We start from the raw sequence: 15,950 nt of genomic DNA on the forward strand, positions 1-15,950 counted from the left end.
CACCAGAGGTCGATATGTACCTGCAGTGGAAAGCAGTCCTCCCACCCCTGTCATGTTTGCATTGAGGAGAGACTCCGGTGCATGTGCGAAAGTAAAACCTCTCCAGATTGGCTCTGGCGTGTACGCGGCCATCTTATGCACTCTGTCAACATAAGGACTTTACACATGAACCACGATTTAATCAGCCGCTCTCAGGGGCTGGCTGGGTGCGCCACCGATTCAAAGCACACCCACTGTGGGGGGCGATTTTAATTTCACAAAGAAAGGTGAAATTGTGGCAAATTGTCCGCGGGCCAATCAGAGAGGAGGTCACTAATATGCAAATGCGGTGTTATCACAGTCACGTCAGCAGCAGCGGTAGAGCCGCTGTCGCCAGCAGGAGTACAACTAACAACACAGTCACAACTTCACCGATCTCTCAACCTTCACGTCTGGAGTTGCACTTTGAGGTTCGCTTCTGGTAAGAAATTATATTTCTTCGTGTGGTTTGTGTGAGGAGTGTTTCGAACTCGAGGGTTTGTGTTTCATTCAGGCAGGGAGCTGTCAAATTGCTGACAGTCAGTCAGGGAGGCTCGCCTCAGCTGTCTTATGACACACCGCCTTGCTGAGTGTGGATCTTCCCGGTACAAATAACACACTTGCCAAACTTGTCTGCGCTAGTTTTTGCGTAAGTTTCTATAGAAAAACGCAAATGTCGTCGGACTTTCTCACAGTTTGCCGGTTGGGTGAAATGGAAATGTGCGTGGCTTCCAAAGTAGTCATCAGTGGTTCTTGGTCACGGTGGTCCTGAACTGACAGCGACCAGCCGGGCTCAGCCAGTTAGCACCGCACTCATATGTGGACCTGTGTATGTCAGCAGCGCCGGTTCGTCCGCAGTTTCACCGTAAATGAAGACGAAAGTCGGGCGAGGATAACGAAGTACTTGTATTATCATGGACACCATCACTGTCGACCTCTCCGTGTCTCCGGCCTCCTCCCCCTCCTCCTCTCGCTCAGTGTGGAAGCGTCACGACACCTTTTGAATCCTGTGGTTTCCAAAGTGGAGCTGTGGCGAGGAGCACGTGCGACCAACTCAGCAGCCCGCGGCCAGCCGGCTACCAATTAACATCTCAAATCAAATGTCCCGCGTGCGTTCATATCGCTGCAACTTGGCGGACAGTTGTGCGTAAAGTAGCGCAACACATTGCCGCCTCGCTGGCTTACCAAACACCGCACTCAGGAGCTGAAGCCATTGCTGGGCTGAAGATGAAGAGGATGCTGAGACTTCAGAGGTGAGCCCGGTGTCTCCTTAATGAAGACGACACTCCTTATTAAACATATTCAAACCTTTACAACGCGACGAACGTGCTGTCGTGTGTTAAATGGTAGGCCTAATGTCACCATAGTGCCAGGTACAACATTTAAAGAGTCTTGAGCGTGATACTAAATTAAATGAGCCTTTAGTTACAGCACACAATGGCACTTTGTTCCCAAAATGGCTAACTTCAGTCCTCGCTAATGTTGCCGCAATTTCGATATTGCTTTAGCTACAACTTGTTGGTTTTATGTTGTTTGACTGAAGTGCGCAGAAGTGGCCATTTGTAGTTCCAGGCTTTAATGGCGACCTCAGGACAGCTTTGTACGCACTTATTGTTGATATTAGGCCTGAGCTGCACGTGCCTCAATGGTGCTCACAACGTCATGATGATAAAGGAAACAGCTGGAAGGCTGAGCGGACTGGTCTGTGTCTCAGGGCCAGGCTTGGAGCGTAAAAGGTTAGCAGAGGCCTGGCTAGCAGACTCAGGGATATGCTACATTGAGTCATGGCACATGGGGAAGATGATATTATTTCTTTAAACCCATAACAGTTCAGTTTTCATATGGCACATACTGTTTAGCTTTACCTCCAGTTGACTGTTGTAAATCCAGCTTGGATGGACTGCTGCGCCTCAGCTTTCAACTCGGGTTTGGCTTCGTCTCAGACTTACTTTGATTGTCACCATAAAGAGAATATCTGGGTTGGGAATCATTTCAAATGCCAAAAAAAACCAACAACAAAAACTATGCCATGAAAATTAAACTCATTGTATGTTTATTAAATGATGACACAAGTATACTTCATACATTGTCTTGTGATGGCCACAAAATCAGTACTATCATCTAAATGATTAATGCACATCTTAAATGAGAATTATTATTATCAGAAACCCAAGCACATAGAAAAGAATCATTAAATGTTTATTTATACTGCTGAGATGTGGCAACTGTGTACATTTTCCTTTGTCATTTCTTCAATATCATCTCTCCTCTCAGACTGTTTGTACATGGACTTGAATAACTTGTTTATGATCAGGTTTTTGGAGTATCCCGTTTATGTTTATGAGCATGTAAACACCATATTCTGTTTATGAGAAACATTAATATGCTAGCTGGTGTACTTTGAAAGAAACTGTAATGTATATGTGGAATGAATAACCAGATTTCTCTGTGCTCATGTAAACACTATATCCCAAATATGAACATAACCAGGATAAAACTCATAATCAGGTTTTACCAGAAGTTGGAGGCACAACCGAAATTGACACGGACAACTTCATGCCTGTGTGAACAGATTGTTTTTAGGACCTGTTGATGGTGGTTGGTGGGGAGGGTGATATAGTATGTAGGTATGTGCGTGATAGCATGACAGTGAGCCATTGAGGGAACTGGAGGCAGTGATGTTGTTGGATCATTTTCCTACCTATGTTTGTTCAGTTTATGGTTTAACTGGTTTAGGCATTATGTTTTTAGTCATTTGAATTATTCTACCACACTCTGAATTGCTGGCTAGAAACAAAAAAACTCAGTGATGCAAATTAAATAAACTAATAACATCAGGTGTGAATGAAGTGTGAAGCACAGCACTCGGATTTATCCAGCAGCATTCTATAGCCTGTCATCGGTCTTAAACAAAATTTCTGACAAACAAGATAGAACCTATTCTGGTTTAATGACCTGCCTGTACAACACTAAAAAGAACCGTATGATTTGTGTAAAATAAAGAGAATATACTTACAAGATCCTTGTAACAGCTCAGTCAGTGGATAAAACGTAGGCTTTGTGCTCCTTGTCATATTAGATAAGTGATATGACAACTGAGGAACCACAGGTGTCACAAATTATGATCTGTGTCAAAATATTGTGAGACTTAAAATCATGCACTGTTTAAAAAAACACACACTCACAAGCTGCAAGTCAGCCACAGAACAGGAGTGAGAACACCATGATGCGGTGGTTAGCAGGGTTTCAGGGTTCTGACCTGCTGGTTGGCTGGGGCTTTTCTGTATGCGGTTTCAATGTTCTCCCTGGGCCTACCCAAGATACTTCGGTTTCTTCTCGCAGTCATGCCCACCCTCCTTCCACACACTTTCACACACTTAGCCAAAACCCCCCTTTAACAACATAGCCTAAATGTTGAAAGGTTGGCAATTCAAATCACATTTTAATATAAAACCTCAGGCATATTAATAATGTTTCTCAATTATGAAAATCCTGACAAAAATTGCGTTTTTAGATTCACTGGCAGACTGCACAAACTAATGTTGTCTGTGTCCTTGGGATGTGTAATAGGATTTAAGGAAGTTAGCCACCTATGTATTTGCCACAGCAGATGGACACTATGTCCACCATTACAGTGTTATTTATGTACTCATCGCTTGCCTTCACAGTAAGTAATTTTAAAAATAATTTGTTTGGCCCATGTTTTACGTATCACACATGATACGGTTTAGGCTGCCATAGTTATGGACACAGAAACTGACCAACACCCAGCATATTTAAGACAACAATTACAGAAAATACTACTTTGCTATGCCACTTTTCAGCTCGACTGTCAGTTGAAATATGGTAGTTGGTGAAACTAGAAGTATCTCTACAAGTTAGTGTTGTCAAATATCGATTTATCAGTACATTCCGAGACTGAATATCGGAAACCGTTTCAGCACTCATTTTCCGTAGTAGCGATATACCAGTACAAGCCGCACTTTCTCGCTTTCTCTTAATGAGTATTTACTATAGTAACTCAGCAGTTGTCTGCTGCTAATCAAGAAAAGTCGTCATCATGTTAAAAGCCTTTTTAAATTTATCTTTTATTAAAAAAATAAAATGATATGCCCAAAATGTCAATTTTCCCCATGGTATCAAAAAATGGTATTGAAAAATATTAAATTAATGATATTTTTCAAGGTACAGTATCACAGTGAGAAATTCCAGTATCGTGTTAACACTACTACAAGTTATACTAAAATACTGGATAGATAGCTGCGTTTGTTCATGCTCCTGTGTGCCTGCCTGTGTGCATAGCAAGTCAGCATATAATGACTGACCTGGGTTAGCTTCTGTCATCTTCCGCTGGTCTGCGGTTGCAGAAGAGATACACACAGACACACACAGACACACAGACACACACACACACACACACACGCTCAAAGAACCTCATCTGCCTCTGGCCCTAGCTGTTGAAATTCTATCAGCTGTCTGCACCTCCCACACATTCTGCAGCGGCAGGGCAGGCCGCTTCATTGGCTGTGGGGGTGGAGGGTTGAAGTGCGTTTTGTGTGTGTGTGTGTGTGTGAAAGGGGAGGGGGTACAGGAAGAGGCACCTGCTGGTGGCTGGCGGTTGGTTTGCACCAGCTGCTTTGCTGCACACATGAAAGGCACTGCTGATGGGTAATTAACGGTACCAAATTTTCCCCCGACCCTTCTGACCTAGACATTACCTGCTTTTTTTTTTTTTTTTTTTTGACACTGGAAGGGCATTCATGCAATTGTAGTAGCCTACAAACATGTATCACTGATGATGAATTGGACAATAAATATTACGGGGAAAAAAATACTTGAGAAGTTTCCACGTCATCTCTGCTGGAAAATGATTCATTTGTGGGTGGTGTGGTGACTGCTGGATTATATTAATGAGTATCTTATAGGCTGTTTGCAAACTGTAATCAGATCTACACGTAGACCATAAATTTCATAGTGAGATTGCACAGTTTCCATCTTCTCATATTAATGTTGTACTGTATTTTTTTTCTCCTCTGTTTTTGGAAAGGGACACAATATAATGGACATGTTGTAGCTCACAGTGAGGCTCATTGGGACCAGATTGGATCCAGTGGAGTTCCAAAGGTTCCAGTTCCCCTCCGGGCTCTGCCATGGACTTCTTTAATGACCCTAACCTCTTTGTTGGAGGTTTGGAAGGGCTGGACGAGGATGGCTTCCCCTCGGCACCATCACTTGTGGATGAGCTAAACCTCAGTGCCGACTTCGAGCCCCTCCAAGTGGAGTCTCTAGACCAAGGGAAGCACCAAGACATGATGCCACCAGTTACTACCCAACAAGCCATGCCTGCTTATAGTCAGCAGATGGGTCACTACATTGGCATCAAAGCACAGAGTCCTATGGTGCATGCATTTTCTGGACCTGGGGGCACAGGTGGTGGAGGTGGAGGCGTGATTGCAGACCAGCATGGCCAGTACCATAATGCTGCCATGACCCAAGTACCTCAGTCCAATGGGCTGTTCTGTAACAGTGGCAGTCCAATGTGGGGCAACCAGGATCGGAATGGGAATGTGTACCACCCTTTATCTCAACAACCACAACAGCTTTGTCATCAGCAGCAGCAACTGCACAACCAGCAACTTCATGTCAGACAACAACAAACACAGCAGCAACAACACCGCCCGTGTCATCAACAACAAGAGCAGCAGCACCACAGAATGCGGCAGCAGCTGCAACAACAGCAAAGTCATCAGCAACAGCTGTTAAACCAACGCCAGCACCAACAAATTAACACACAGACTATGTCCCTGCAGCAACAGCAGCATCATAATTTCTCCTTCCACCAGGGAGGTCAATCTCGGAGCCAACAGCAAGGTCATCATACTCAGCAGCAGGTTCAGCACCAACTTACTGTTGGAGGACCAAGGTTCCATTCAAGGGCTATGCCAAGTAAGTCTTATTTGGATGGTCAAAATGCTTCTCTGAGTGGGACTTGCTTGCAACCACAGCAGCAGCAGCAGGGTAGCTACCAGCTGGCCAGGGGAGGTCAAGCCTTCTCTGGATCAGGATCGGAAGATTCTAACCTGCCCTTCCCCATGCATTCGTCATCTATGGTTCACTCTCTGCCCACATGCTCAGCCAGTTCTGCCACTGCTTACCAACCTGCTCAATACCCTTCCTACCCTGGAGAGCCAGAAATGCCCAGTCTCAGTCAGCAGTCTTTGTCCACAGCCTCAGTGTCTATGCCCACCACCAGCACTGAACCCCTCACTTCTACAGTGCCTGAGCTCTCGGGGACAGTGTGTCAGTTTGCAACCACAGCTGTTATGAGGACCCCGGTTAGCCAGGCAGAGGAATGCCCTTTCCGGGCCTTACATTGCTCTGGGGAAACACAGGCAAACTGCAAGTCATCTGAGATGTTTGGTGAGTCTATGAACTGCTACCCTAGCATAGCTAGCCAGCTGCCCTCTGAGCAGCCTCAGAGCTGCGGGGCCATCAACACTAATGGATATCAAGAATTGGGAGACAGTCTCCTGCCATCAGATGCTCAGGAGGAAGACTTGGGGGGCCTGGAGTCTCCTGACCTCCTGCCTGACCTACTGCCACAGCTGGAGGCTGCTCTGAGCCAGCAGGATGAATCCAACTGTTCTTGGGTCGATTCCAGCCATGAAAGGGGACATGAGCACAAGAAACCACCACCTGTTGAATGCAAGGAGGAAAAGGTAATGCAGTATTACAAACTTAATTATTAGTGTCAATGTTTTTGTTCTTAAAAAATTAACATGACACTATATATTAGCTTTACTGTAGCAGGGCAACCCTCTGAATGTATTCTTTTTGTCCTAGTCTAATTTATATCTGCACACCCTATGCACTCTGTTCTTTACCCCAATTTCTTCAAAGTTTAGATTAATATGGGGAATTGGAGGAGGATGACGGTTGATCAGTGGAAATTAATTAGATGTTATATTTGCACATGTGTCTGCTTTATTAATGGAGAACATTTCCGTGCTAATATTAAGAGAATTTATGTATTCTTCCCACTGCGGCATAGCCCAGAATCTAGCCCCTCATTTAATGTTTAACTATCCCAGATAGAACATGTGCGTGTTCTGGTAGGAAACCTGCAATCAGTGGTGGAGAGGGGGAAGGTGGAGAGGCTGTACCTAGGGCCATCTGAAAGCCTTCTGAAAATGATAATGGTCTGTCCAGCCTGGCCTGTCTATCTGCCCAGTGCGCCGACAGCAGGTCAGGCCTGATTAGGCTAAGAGTGGCAGGAGTGTCTTCAGGACTTAGCTGTAAGCATACTTAGGGCTATATCAAGATGTGGGTCAGGGCAAGCCAGAGGCACTTGCACACTGCCTTGCTGGAGTGTGGGGGAGGTTGCACACTGTTGTGGTAGCTGCCACAGTTTCTGTGTGTCTGTCTGTGTGTGTGCATGTGCACATGTGAGTGCAAGCGGGAAGAAAAGAGCGTGGTGGAGGAGAGTGGTTAGCACTTGAGGGAGGGGGATGGGGTTTGGGAGATGGAGAAAGCAGTAGCTCATGGAAAAAAGAAGAGGAGCTTAGGAAAGAAAGGAATGGAAAGAGACAGAGGAAGAGCATGAGAGGGAGAAAAGAAGCAGAGGGGGAGGTTGGGAGAATGCATTAGCTGGCTGTAACAGGCTTCAGGCGGTTCCTGGACCTCAGTTGGCTAGTAACTTAGCAGCATCCACACAGCCTCCTGGCCCACAAGTGACACATGGCCAGCAGCAAAAGCAACAGACATTTCCTCATGGTTTGCACACACTTACGAGGAAGAAATGATTTCCAGCACCCACATACTCCTATTTGATCATATTTATGTGGGAATTCAGCAAATTTAAAACAACACATGTACCAGTGACTCCACAGATTTTGTTATGTGCAGCAGAAACAGATTATCTCCAACTAGAAACATACACGTGAAAAATTCACACATTTTTTTTTTTTATAAGAGCACTCTTGTTTTCCATGGCCCACTGCTGTCAAATCTGAATCTTTCTCATTTCCACTGACAACACAGCAGTGTTGTTTGGTATTATCTTTCCAACCCCACCTTTTCTGCATTTACCCTGGTGTAGTAAACACAAGAATGATTACCATTTTACAGTAAAGTTTGAGTGACTCATTTAAATCTCTCTGAACACTGTCCTCTTACTGGCAGCAGACCATTAGCCCCCCCCCCCCCCCTCCCCCCCAGCCCCCACCTGAAACCAAACCTATGCCCATGAGCCAAAACACAACCTGTGTGTCGAGTACTGCCTCGACTATCCCCCAACAGCCAGCAGGTGACAACAAAACCTGTGTCCTGTGTGTAGGAGCTCTGGTTAGGCAGACCGTTTGCCCATCTGCAAAGGTCCTTGACTGAAATGGGGCCATGAACCACAGCCATACCAACGAGCCTCTCCCTGTCTGTGTCAACATCCAGCCCTGTGGTGATGCTTACAGGCTGACCGTGCTATTCATGTGCACTGATGTGTGAAGAGCCTGCTGATAGTGTGTTTGCTGAACAGGCAAGGCATCAGGGGCTAGCTGCCCACTCTTCACTCCCCCGTAGTGAATGTGGCTAATTAGGATTTCCAATGGTTGTAGTGGTCAGCTGCAGCTGTGATGAGCATCTGGGGTTTGAGATTGAACGGTTTTCCCAGGTTGTGAAATCAAAGGTTGAATTGAGTAAAAATAAAGTCTTAGGCCCTGTTGTAATGGATCAGCTGTGTGTAGAACGCTAGCTTGTCCCATGAGTCATTTCAGCAACATTTATGGACTGCAAGGGGTTTTCTCTGAGGTGGCAGTTCAGGCATTCTAGTGAGACACTTACGAGCTGGATTCCAGTTTGTAATGCTTATGTGGACCCATGTGAGTCAGCGATTAGTCTTTATGCTGTGTTTAGTCAGGAACTCAAGACTGATGTCTGTGTTATCTCTGTGCATGCTAAAGGAATACTTCACTACCTCCAAATGACCATTTGTAAGTCAATTACTCACCCCGTGTGACACTGAATTTGGGAGAAAAGCTTTTTTTCTCTCATGCCTCTGGCGGAAAAAGAATCCAAAGAAGGCAAACTGTTGTCTGTCAGAAAGGGCTGTCTGTTGTGATTTAATTGCTGTTTTCAACAGGGACCCCAATGGCATCAATTTGTCAATAATTATTTCAGTTTTGGATTCTTCTTTCAACAGAGGCATGGGAGAAAAAAACATTTTCACTACAAATTTAATGCAACTTGGGGTGCGTAATTAAAATATGAATGGGGGACGTATCCCTTTTTAAAGTAAAAACGTTGTGATTTGTAATATGTGTAGGTTGAAATCATAGACTGTATTTAAAGATGGACGACAGGACAGCTCCCCTAAAGCTGGTGGCTGGCTGCAGTATAGGTCATAAAGCTTGTCCTCTCCATGTTAGTAGATGGGACATGGGCCAAACTAAAAACTCACACATAGATTTTTCCCAAAGATGGTTTCTGTCATTTAAGGTAGTTTCATCACGCTGCTGCATGTTCAAGTGTTTGTGTGTCTGATAATTAATTAATTAATTAATTAATTAATTAATTGGTTATTAAATGCTATGAAAGGGGAATTTTTACATCATGATTGACAATTGTGTGAGCCAATTCTTAGGCTTGCATTCAGCGATGCTGCTCGAGATTGGTTGGACGGGTGTATGGGCGGAAAACTTGATACTGTGGAGTTCGCTACTGCACACACTCTTGCTGCGAATGACGTCACCAGAGCAAGATGGCAGCGGCTGTATTCTGGGATATTTTAGCTTCACGTGTGTAAAGTGGGGCAGTAAGTCTATACAGTCTATGGTTGAAAAAGACATTGTGGGCAATGTTGAAAATCGGTGTGGGACTGCTTTGTGTAGCAGTCACATTAAGTGATCAAGTATCTTAATTTGTCTGGTCACTGGAGAGTTAATCAGTGAGTTACTTAAATATGGTTTAGTGAGAAATCAGTTTTTTTCTGTGTGGTCATTTTTAGAGGCAATGGGTCATTTGGAACAAGTGAGACAAAGCTCTACCTGCTGACAACAGAAAGTGCGGTTTTAGTGGTGATTATTTAGAAATTAATATAGTTTTGGATTAATGGATGGCATTAAAAATTATTGATTGCTGCTGTTGCTCACTGGTGGGATAATACAGTTTTGAAATGTTGTTTTAAATGTTCTTGGCTCAAGAGGCCATTATGTAGAGATTGCCCCACACTCACTGTGTTCCCATGCAGTGTAGGAAAACAACAGTATGTATGCCCAAAAGGCACAAATTTGATGCCATTTGGGGCTGATTGCCTGTTGCCACAGCAGTTTGACTTTCTGTTTGCCAAGAACTGTTGTTATCATTGGTTCCTAGTTGGCAGAAGGTACTATTTATTTTAAAAGAAAGTAACTGTGGTCATGATTGACGTGGATTCACTTCTACAGCACAAATTTAAAACTGCCTTTAAAAAAAAAATCGAGATTAAACACTTTGTGCCTACAAGCCATGAGACATTGTTATAAACTAAACCACAGGTAAAAATAATTTCAGATTTAACCTGGAAAAAATGGCTTACTGTTAGCTTGTTATTTTTGCCTGTGTGTGTGTGTAATTTGGAGGGGATGATATGTGGTCAAGAACACACCATCAGGATCTCAAGTGTCTTCCTGAGAGGATTACCAAACATGAAAGCAGCAGGGCAACATGGTAAACTGGGATTGCTCAGCAGAGCAAACATAGCCACCCTAATTGGCAGCAAATACAACCAGGGAATTGAGCTGTGAATTGAGAACAGGTATGTGCTCAGTCAGATTATCCCCCATGCTAAACTGTGTTGGAAATGTAAAATAGTACATTACATCAAATTGTAAAATTTTGTAGTTTTCTGTCTTGACTTCTGTGCAAAGTAGTGTCCCCCACCATTTTTTTCTACTTTTTCTTAAAAAGCCACAGGTTGTTTTGTGTGTACAGTTTTTTTTCCACAATTGGACTTCCTTATTTAATATATCATACTACAGTATTACATATTTCAAAGGTTTTTTTTCATCACCCTCCCATACCATTCGCAATACACCGACAGAAGTTGCACAGCACATAGTCGTAGTAGTAGCAGTAGTAGTAGTAGAGGTAGTAGCAGTGGTAGTAATAATTGAAAATAGTAAATTATTGGAGAGCATCATTATTGTCTGTTGTGGTTAATATCCAATGGGTGATTTGTGCCCTCCTTATTCTGTATTCTTGTTCACAATCGGTGTCGTAATGTAGATTTGATAGAGCTATTTATGGGTTCAGATTAGACATAGCCCCAAAGGCAAAAAGGAAACTGGTTTTGAAGATTTGTTGGGACAGCACCAACACATTTAAAACGCCCTTCTTGACGTACTCAAACTGAAAGAGGATGTCAGCCACTCTGGTTGCATTCTTGCCTCTTGGTATTTGAGGAGCCATAGTTTCAGTTTAAACTCGCCCAGGCCACTACGGTTCTTGTGCACACAAGAAACCAGGTCACTGGGAGAAATCAAGTTAGCACAAGAAATCAGACAATGTTTAAGTGAACTGCAATAAATTGGTTACTCTAAAATCTTTTTTATATGCTGAGGTCAAGGGTTAAATTTCTTTACGACCTCTTAAGCATGTTTTTAACAAATAAGTTTGGTATATTTTAAGTGTATTGGTGATTTTAATGATGCAAATAAATAAATACATATAACACAGAGAGCAGACCTGGAAAAATGAACAGTTGTCAGTTTGTCTGTCTTGCCGTAAAGCCTCACTTTTTCTTGTATTGCCACGTGTTTCCTATGTGATTTGATGTGATATCAGCCTCGCTGCATTTTAATCTGTTCTGGTTAATTTGTACCCCTCTTCTCTTGTCATGACACATGTATTCTTAATGATTGGCTGTGCAGTTTGCCTTGCTATTAGACCAGAGGCTTTAAGTATAGAGGTGCAAATGGCTCCCTTGCTGCATAAAAAAGAAACGGTGATGGAAGTGGAGATGGATGGTTACTGATGGCCTGTGCTGCTGTAGCCACTGACGGCCCCCGGCAGTGACACTGAGCATGTGCCTCCTCCCTGCCTGCCTGCCTGCCTGCAATGCTGGTTTAGATTTATTATCTGACTGGGTATCGCTGCCCACCCCTCTCTACCCTGCCTTGGCCTCAGAGCTGTATCGCAAGTAAGCAACTTAGGATATCTGTGTGCACTTGCAAGTAGAGTTGGCACATTTACGTGTGATATGCCAGCTTCCTGATCTCTCTGAGGTTTATATAACTCAGCGCCAACCAGCTGACCAGACTGGGCAGGCAATGCCATAATCAGCCCTGAAACTTGACACCATGCATCACCCCAGCCCTAACACCACCACCCACATGCAGCACACGCGCACATTTTGCACACACATATACACAGGCACACACCCCTGGGAAACCCGCTGCTTCTTCAGCCACATGGTAATAGGCTGTTTCATTCACACACTTTCCCTGATCACCTCCCCCAACATCCATACACAACCCACCCTCTCTCTCTGTCTCTCTCTCTCTCTTGCTCATTCCCTCCCTCCCTGACCCTCTGGCTCGCTCGCTATGTCAAGTGTTCTGACTGTTTGTATCCGGCCTCATCAGCCTGTCTGTTTGGAGGCCTGCCAGCTGAGGGTGGGGGCGGGGGATAACTAAGGGTCAGAGGTAAACAGGAAGTCAGGCGGTCTTTGCTGTGGGCGGAAGGGGAGGGCTCAATGGAGGAGGAGCTGGGAGAGGAGAGGGAGGCGGGAGTTGTACTTGGATTGAGTGTGTCAGGAGCATGTCGGAACGCTGCCAGCCCCAACTGTCAGTAGGTTTGAATTTAAAGTACGCTCTTTTATTCTGCTGTCCTGTCCTTCCTTCTCTCGCTTGCCTCTTTCTCCCAGGATTAAATGGCTTTGAATATTTTCCTGGGGTGATGGGTGGGTTAGTGTTTGCTCACTGGTCAAAATGTGGAGGGCTGTGCGTGTGTGCGTGCGTGCGTGCGTGCGTGCGTGCGTGCGTGCGTGTGTGCGTGCGTGCGTGCGTGTGCATGTGACTGGAATGCAAGGCTTTCTGGTTGTGACGTGAGGCAGCCTCCTTGAACTCGTGTTAACCTTTGACTAGCGGAGAAGGGAAACCTGGGTGGTTAGACTACCACAGTGTCTCTGGGTATAAAAAGACTCTCTTGAGGGAGACGGCATAAAAATCCCTTTGTAAAGAAAATTAGCCTCAGTGTAGTGTGCAGTAGAGGAAATCAGAAAAGGCATGAAGGAGTAATGACCCCACTGCCCTTGTGTTTACAGCTGACACAGTGGTTGTCTTCTTGTGGTAGGCGGGAGGGATTGTCTGAGGAAATCTCAGGAAAAAAAAAAATCTTTGTATCAAGTGAAGCTTGAATAAAGCAAGCTTGAGTAAAGTTAGAGTGGCTACAGTGAGTTTGTCCTACTGTTCCACTTGATACATGGTTTTCCTTGCCACAGTTTGACTTTGACACAACTTAATGTCGGTCACATTGTCCACGGAGACAGCAGTTGGCTCGCTGGTTACTGATTTGTGAGTTCAGCAAACAGGTTTGTGTCAGTAGGAAGTCATTTGCTAGTTGCCATGGACGCCTGTGTTGCAAGTCTAGTCTTTGTTTATTGAGCGTTAGGCTTGTATTTTACAACACTCCATTTCTGTTGACAGGACTCAATTCACTCTCTGCTTTAGAAGAAGAAAGTTCACTGTTGGAACTGGTATGTCATTATCTGTCATCACTCACTGGGTAGTTGACAGTACCATCGTACAGGCTCACAAAAAGGTCAGTAAAGGAAACAAAGACAAAAACATAATATTAGTTGTAGATAAGGCTGGGCAATGTAAACACCATGTATGGTATATCGGTTAATTTTCAAGCAAGATATGGATTTAGATAATACTGTTTATATCGATAAAGGATCAAGTTGCGTTACATAACACATACCATACCAGTTTGCATCTCTCTTCTCACGCTGTGTGGAGAACATGAGAGCTGCTACTCTGCTTCGACTCTGATACTCTGCTGCTGCTTCTGTTTAATCTGTCTGGTAGTTCGTCTACAGTGCGACATCGGTATATATTTTGCACATGCTACGCTAAATCAGTCTGTAAGTTGAATGAAAAGACCGCAGTAGCACAGGAGCAGTACAGTGGTGCTGATTGTGTCAGGTGAGAATTTGTTCGCTAGATTGTGTGTGAGGTCGATCATAGCGCATCACTGTTCTTCTTGACATTGAGACAGCCCCTGGATGTAGATGACAGATGGGCTTAAAACAATGCAGTGACAACATAGATGTTTCATATACATGATGTATATAATGCCATTAAACTGTCCCTCGCTCCTTCCCCCCTTGGCCTCTCTCATGATTTCTGCATAAATAAGATTAATACCCTCAATAAATAAAAATATTTAAATTATTTTCCAGCACTGAATTCATTTAAAAGGCCACAGAAAAAGACTCTTTATATGACTTGATATACCTGTTAATGTGTAGGTTTCCTTGGCTTAGTGGAGAAAATTAGTCTTGTCTGCTGTGCCTTTGATTAGTTATGCTACACGCCACCAGTAACCAAAATCAGTGTAGTCCCTTCAACCTTGGTGCAGCTTTTTATCATGTAAGTATGCCTGTAGGTCAAAGTACCTTCACTTTAGTAATTCATTAAACTCAAAGATTTGGATGATTGTTTGTAATAACAATTGTATGTAGCTATTTAAGGTAGTGTCCTCAGAGATGAAATACTCATGTTAGTTTTCCAAATTGAAAGTCGACTTTTTAATGTTTTTATCCGATTTTAAATGTGAGTTTAAACAAACTACAGCACAAAAACAGATCCAAACCAAATTTTCCACAAAGTGTATGGTGTGTCACTTCTTATTGAGTGCTGTTATTGTGGGAGGCATACTTTTGAGAATATTATCTCTGTTTAGTGTCTATAAGTAAATAAATGAAAATTAAATGTGAGTAAAAATTTGTTACTGGCAGTGAAAATTGTACTTTAATGTACAACTGAAAATATTACATCTTTTTCATGGAAATTACAAAATAATTTAAAGCCCCTACAAGGAACTTTAATTTTGAGTTGATTTTGGCGACCCTGTGGACAAAAGCGGTAGTGTTTTGCCGGAATGAAGCCTACATTTCCCATGAGCTCTAGCGCGTATTGTCGTAAAGACACTTACCTGGCTCGCACATGTGTATGTTTTGGGGATGAATGAAACAACAAGACGGGAAAACTTTGCCCCCGCTCCTATCGGGGATCCCAGCTCACATCTGGCGCGCCCCAGCTCCACCTCTCCAGCGCAAGCGCCACCGCCGCCGGGGTAAACGCAGCGGTCGGCTGGTAAGGATGAAAGCCTGTTTGGCGAGCACTTCCACGGCTTCTTGGACTGAGTATGGAGCGGTGCCTCACCTCTTTATTTCTCGGCACTCGCTGGACCCTGTTGGCGCCTGGCTGGTATCTGTCGTTGGCCCGGATGAGGTGTTCCAGCCCCACGGCCCCTGCTCTCCTCGTCCCTGTTGGCGCGGGGTGAATCTGCACAGCCTGCGGCCTTTGTGTGTGGCTTCCCGGACAGCTAAAGCCGTGGACTCACCGGCCTCTGCCAGGATTGGGCTGGTAAATGCTAGATCGCTAGCGAACAAAACGTTTATCCTGAAGGATTTCCTGACTTCCCGAGGATTGGATTTTTTCTGTGTGACTGAGACGTGGCTGACTGTTGGTGAGTCCAGTGCTTTCACAGAAGTTTTACCCGATGATTGCCGCTATTTTAACTCCCCGCCAACGTCTGGTCGAGGAGGAGGAATAGGACTATTTATAAGAGTCACTATAAATGTAAGCAGCTAGGTAAGATGACTTGTGCTGTCTGAGTGCCGTAAATCGTTTCGTCCTGGAAGCAACCTGGGGTGGACCCGGAGACAGTTTCCT

General features: G+C 44.3%; 1 protein-coding gene across 5 annotated transcripts in view; it reads left to right on the forward strand.

Moving 5' to 3' along the window:
- The first annotated feature begins 352 nt into the window (after positions 1-352).
- The window catches only part of chd9 (chromodomain helicase DNA binding protein 9), a 78,594-nt gene continuing 62,996 nt past the window's right edge, over positions 353-15,950 (forward strand). For 4 of the 5 annotated variants that reach the window (XM_033625688.2, XM_033625712.2, XM_033625719.2 and 1 more), the window contains exons 1-2: positions 353-460; positions 5,066-6,737. In XM_033625688.2, the coding sequence (XP_033481579.2) occupies positions 5,169-6,737 (1,569 nt within the window). In that variant the 5' untranslated portion in view covers positions 353-460; positions 5,066-5,168. Of the gene's footprint in view, positions 461-5,065; positions 6,738-12,792; positions 12,838-15,950 lie in introns of those variants that run through there. The other variant, XM_033625746.2, reaches the window with a different exon arrangement.

The sequence above is a fragment of the Epinephelus lanceolatus genome, chromosome 2 (assembly GCF_041903045.1).
Source record: "Epinephelus lanceolatus isolate andai-2023 chromosome 2, ASM4190304v1, whole genome shotgun sequence".
In the NCBI taxonomy this organism is placed as follows: Eukaryota; Metazoa; Chordata; class Actinopteri; order Perciformes; family Serranidae; genus Epinephelus; species Epinephelus lanceolatus.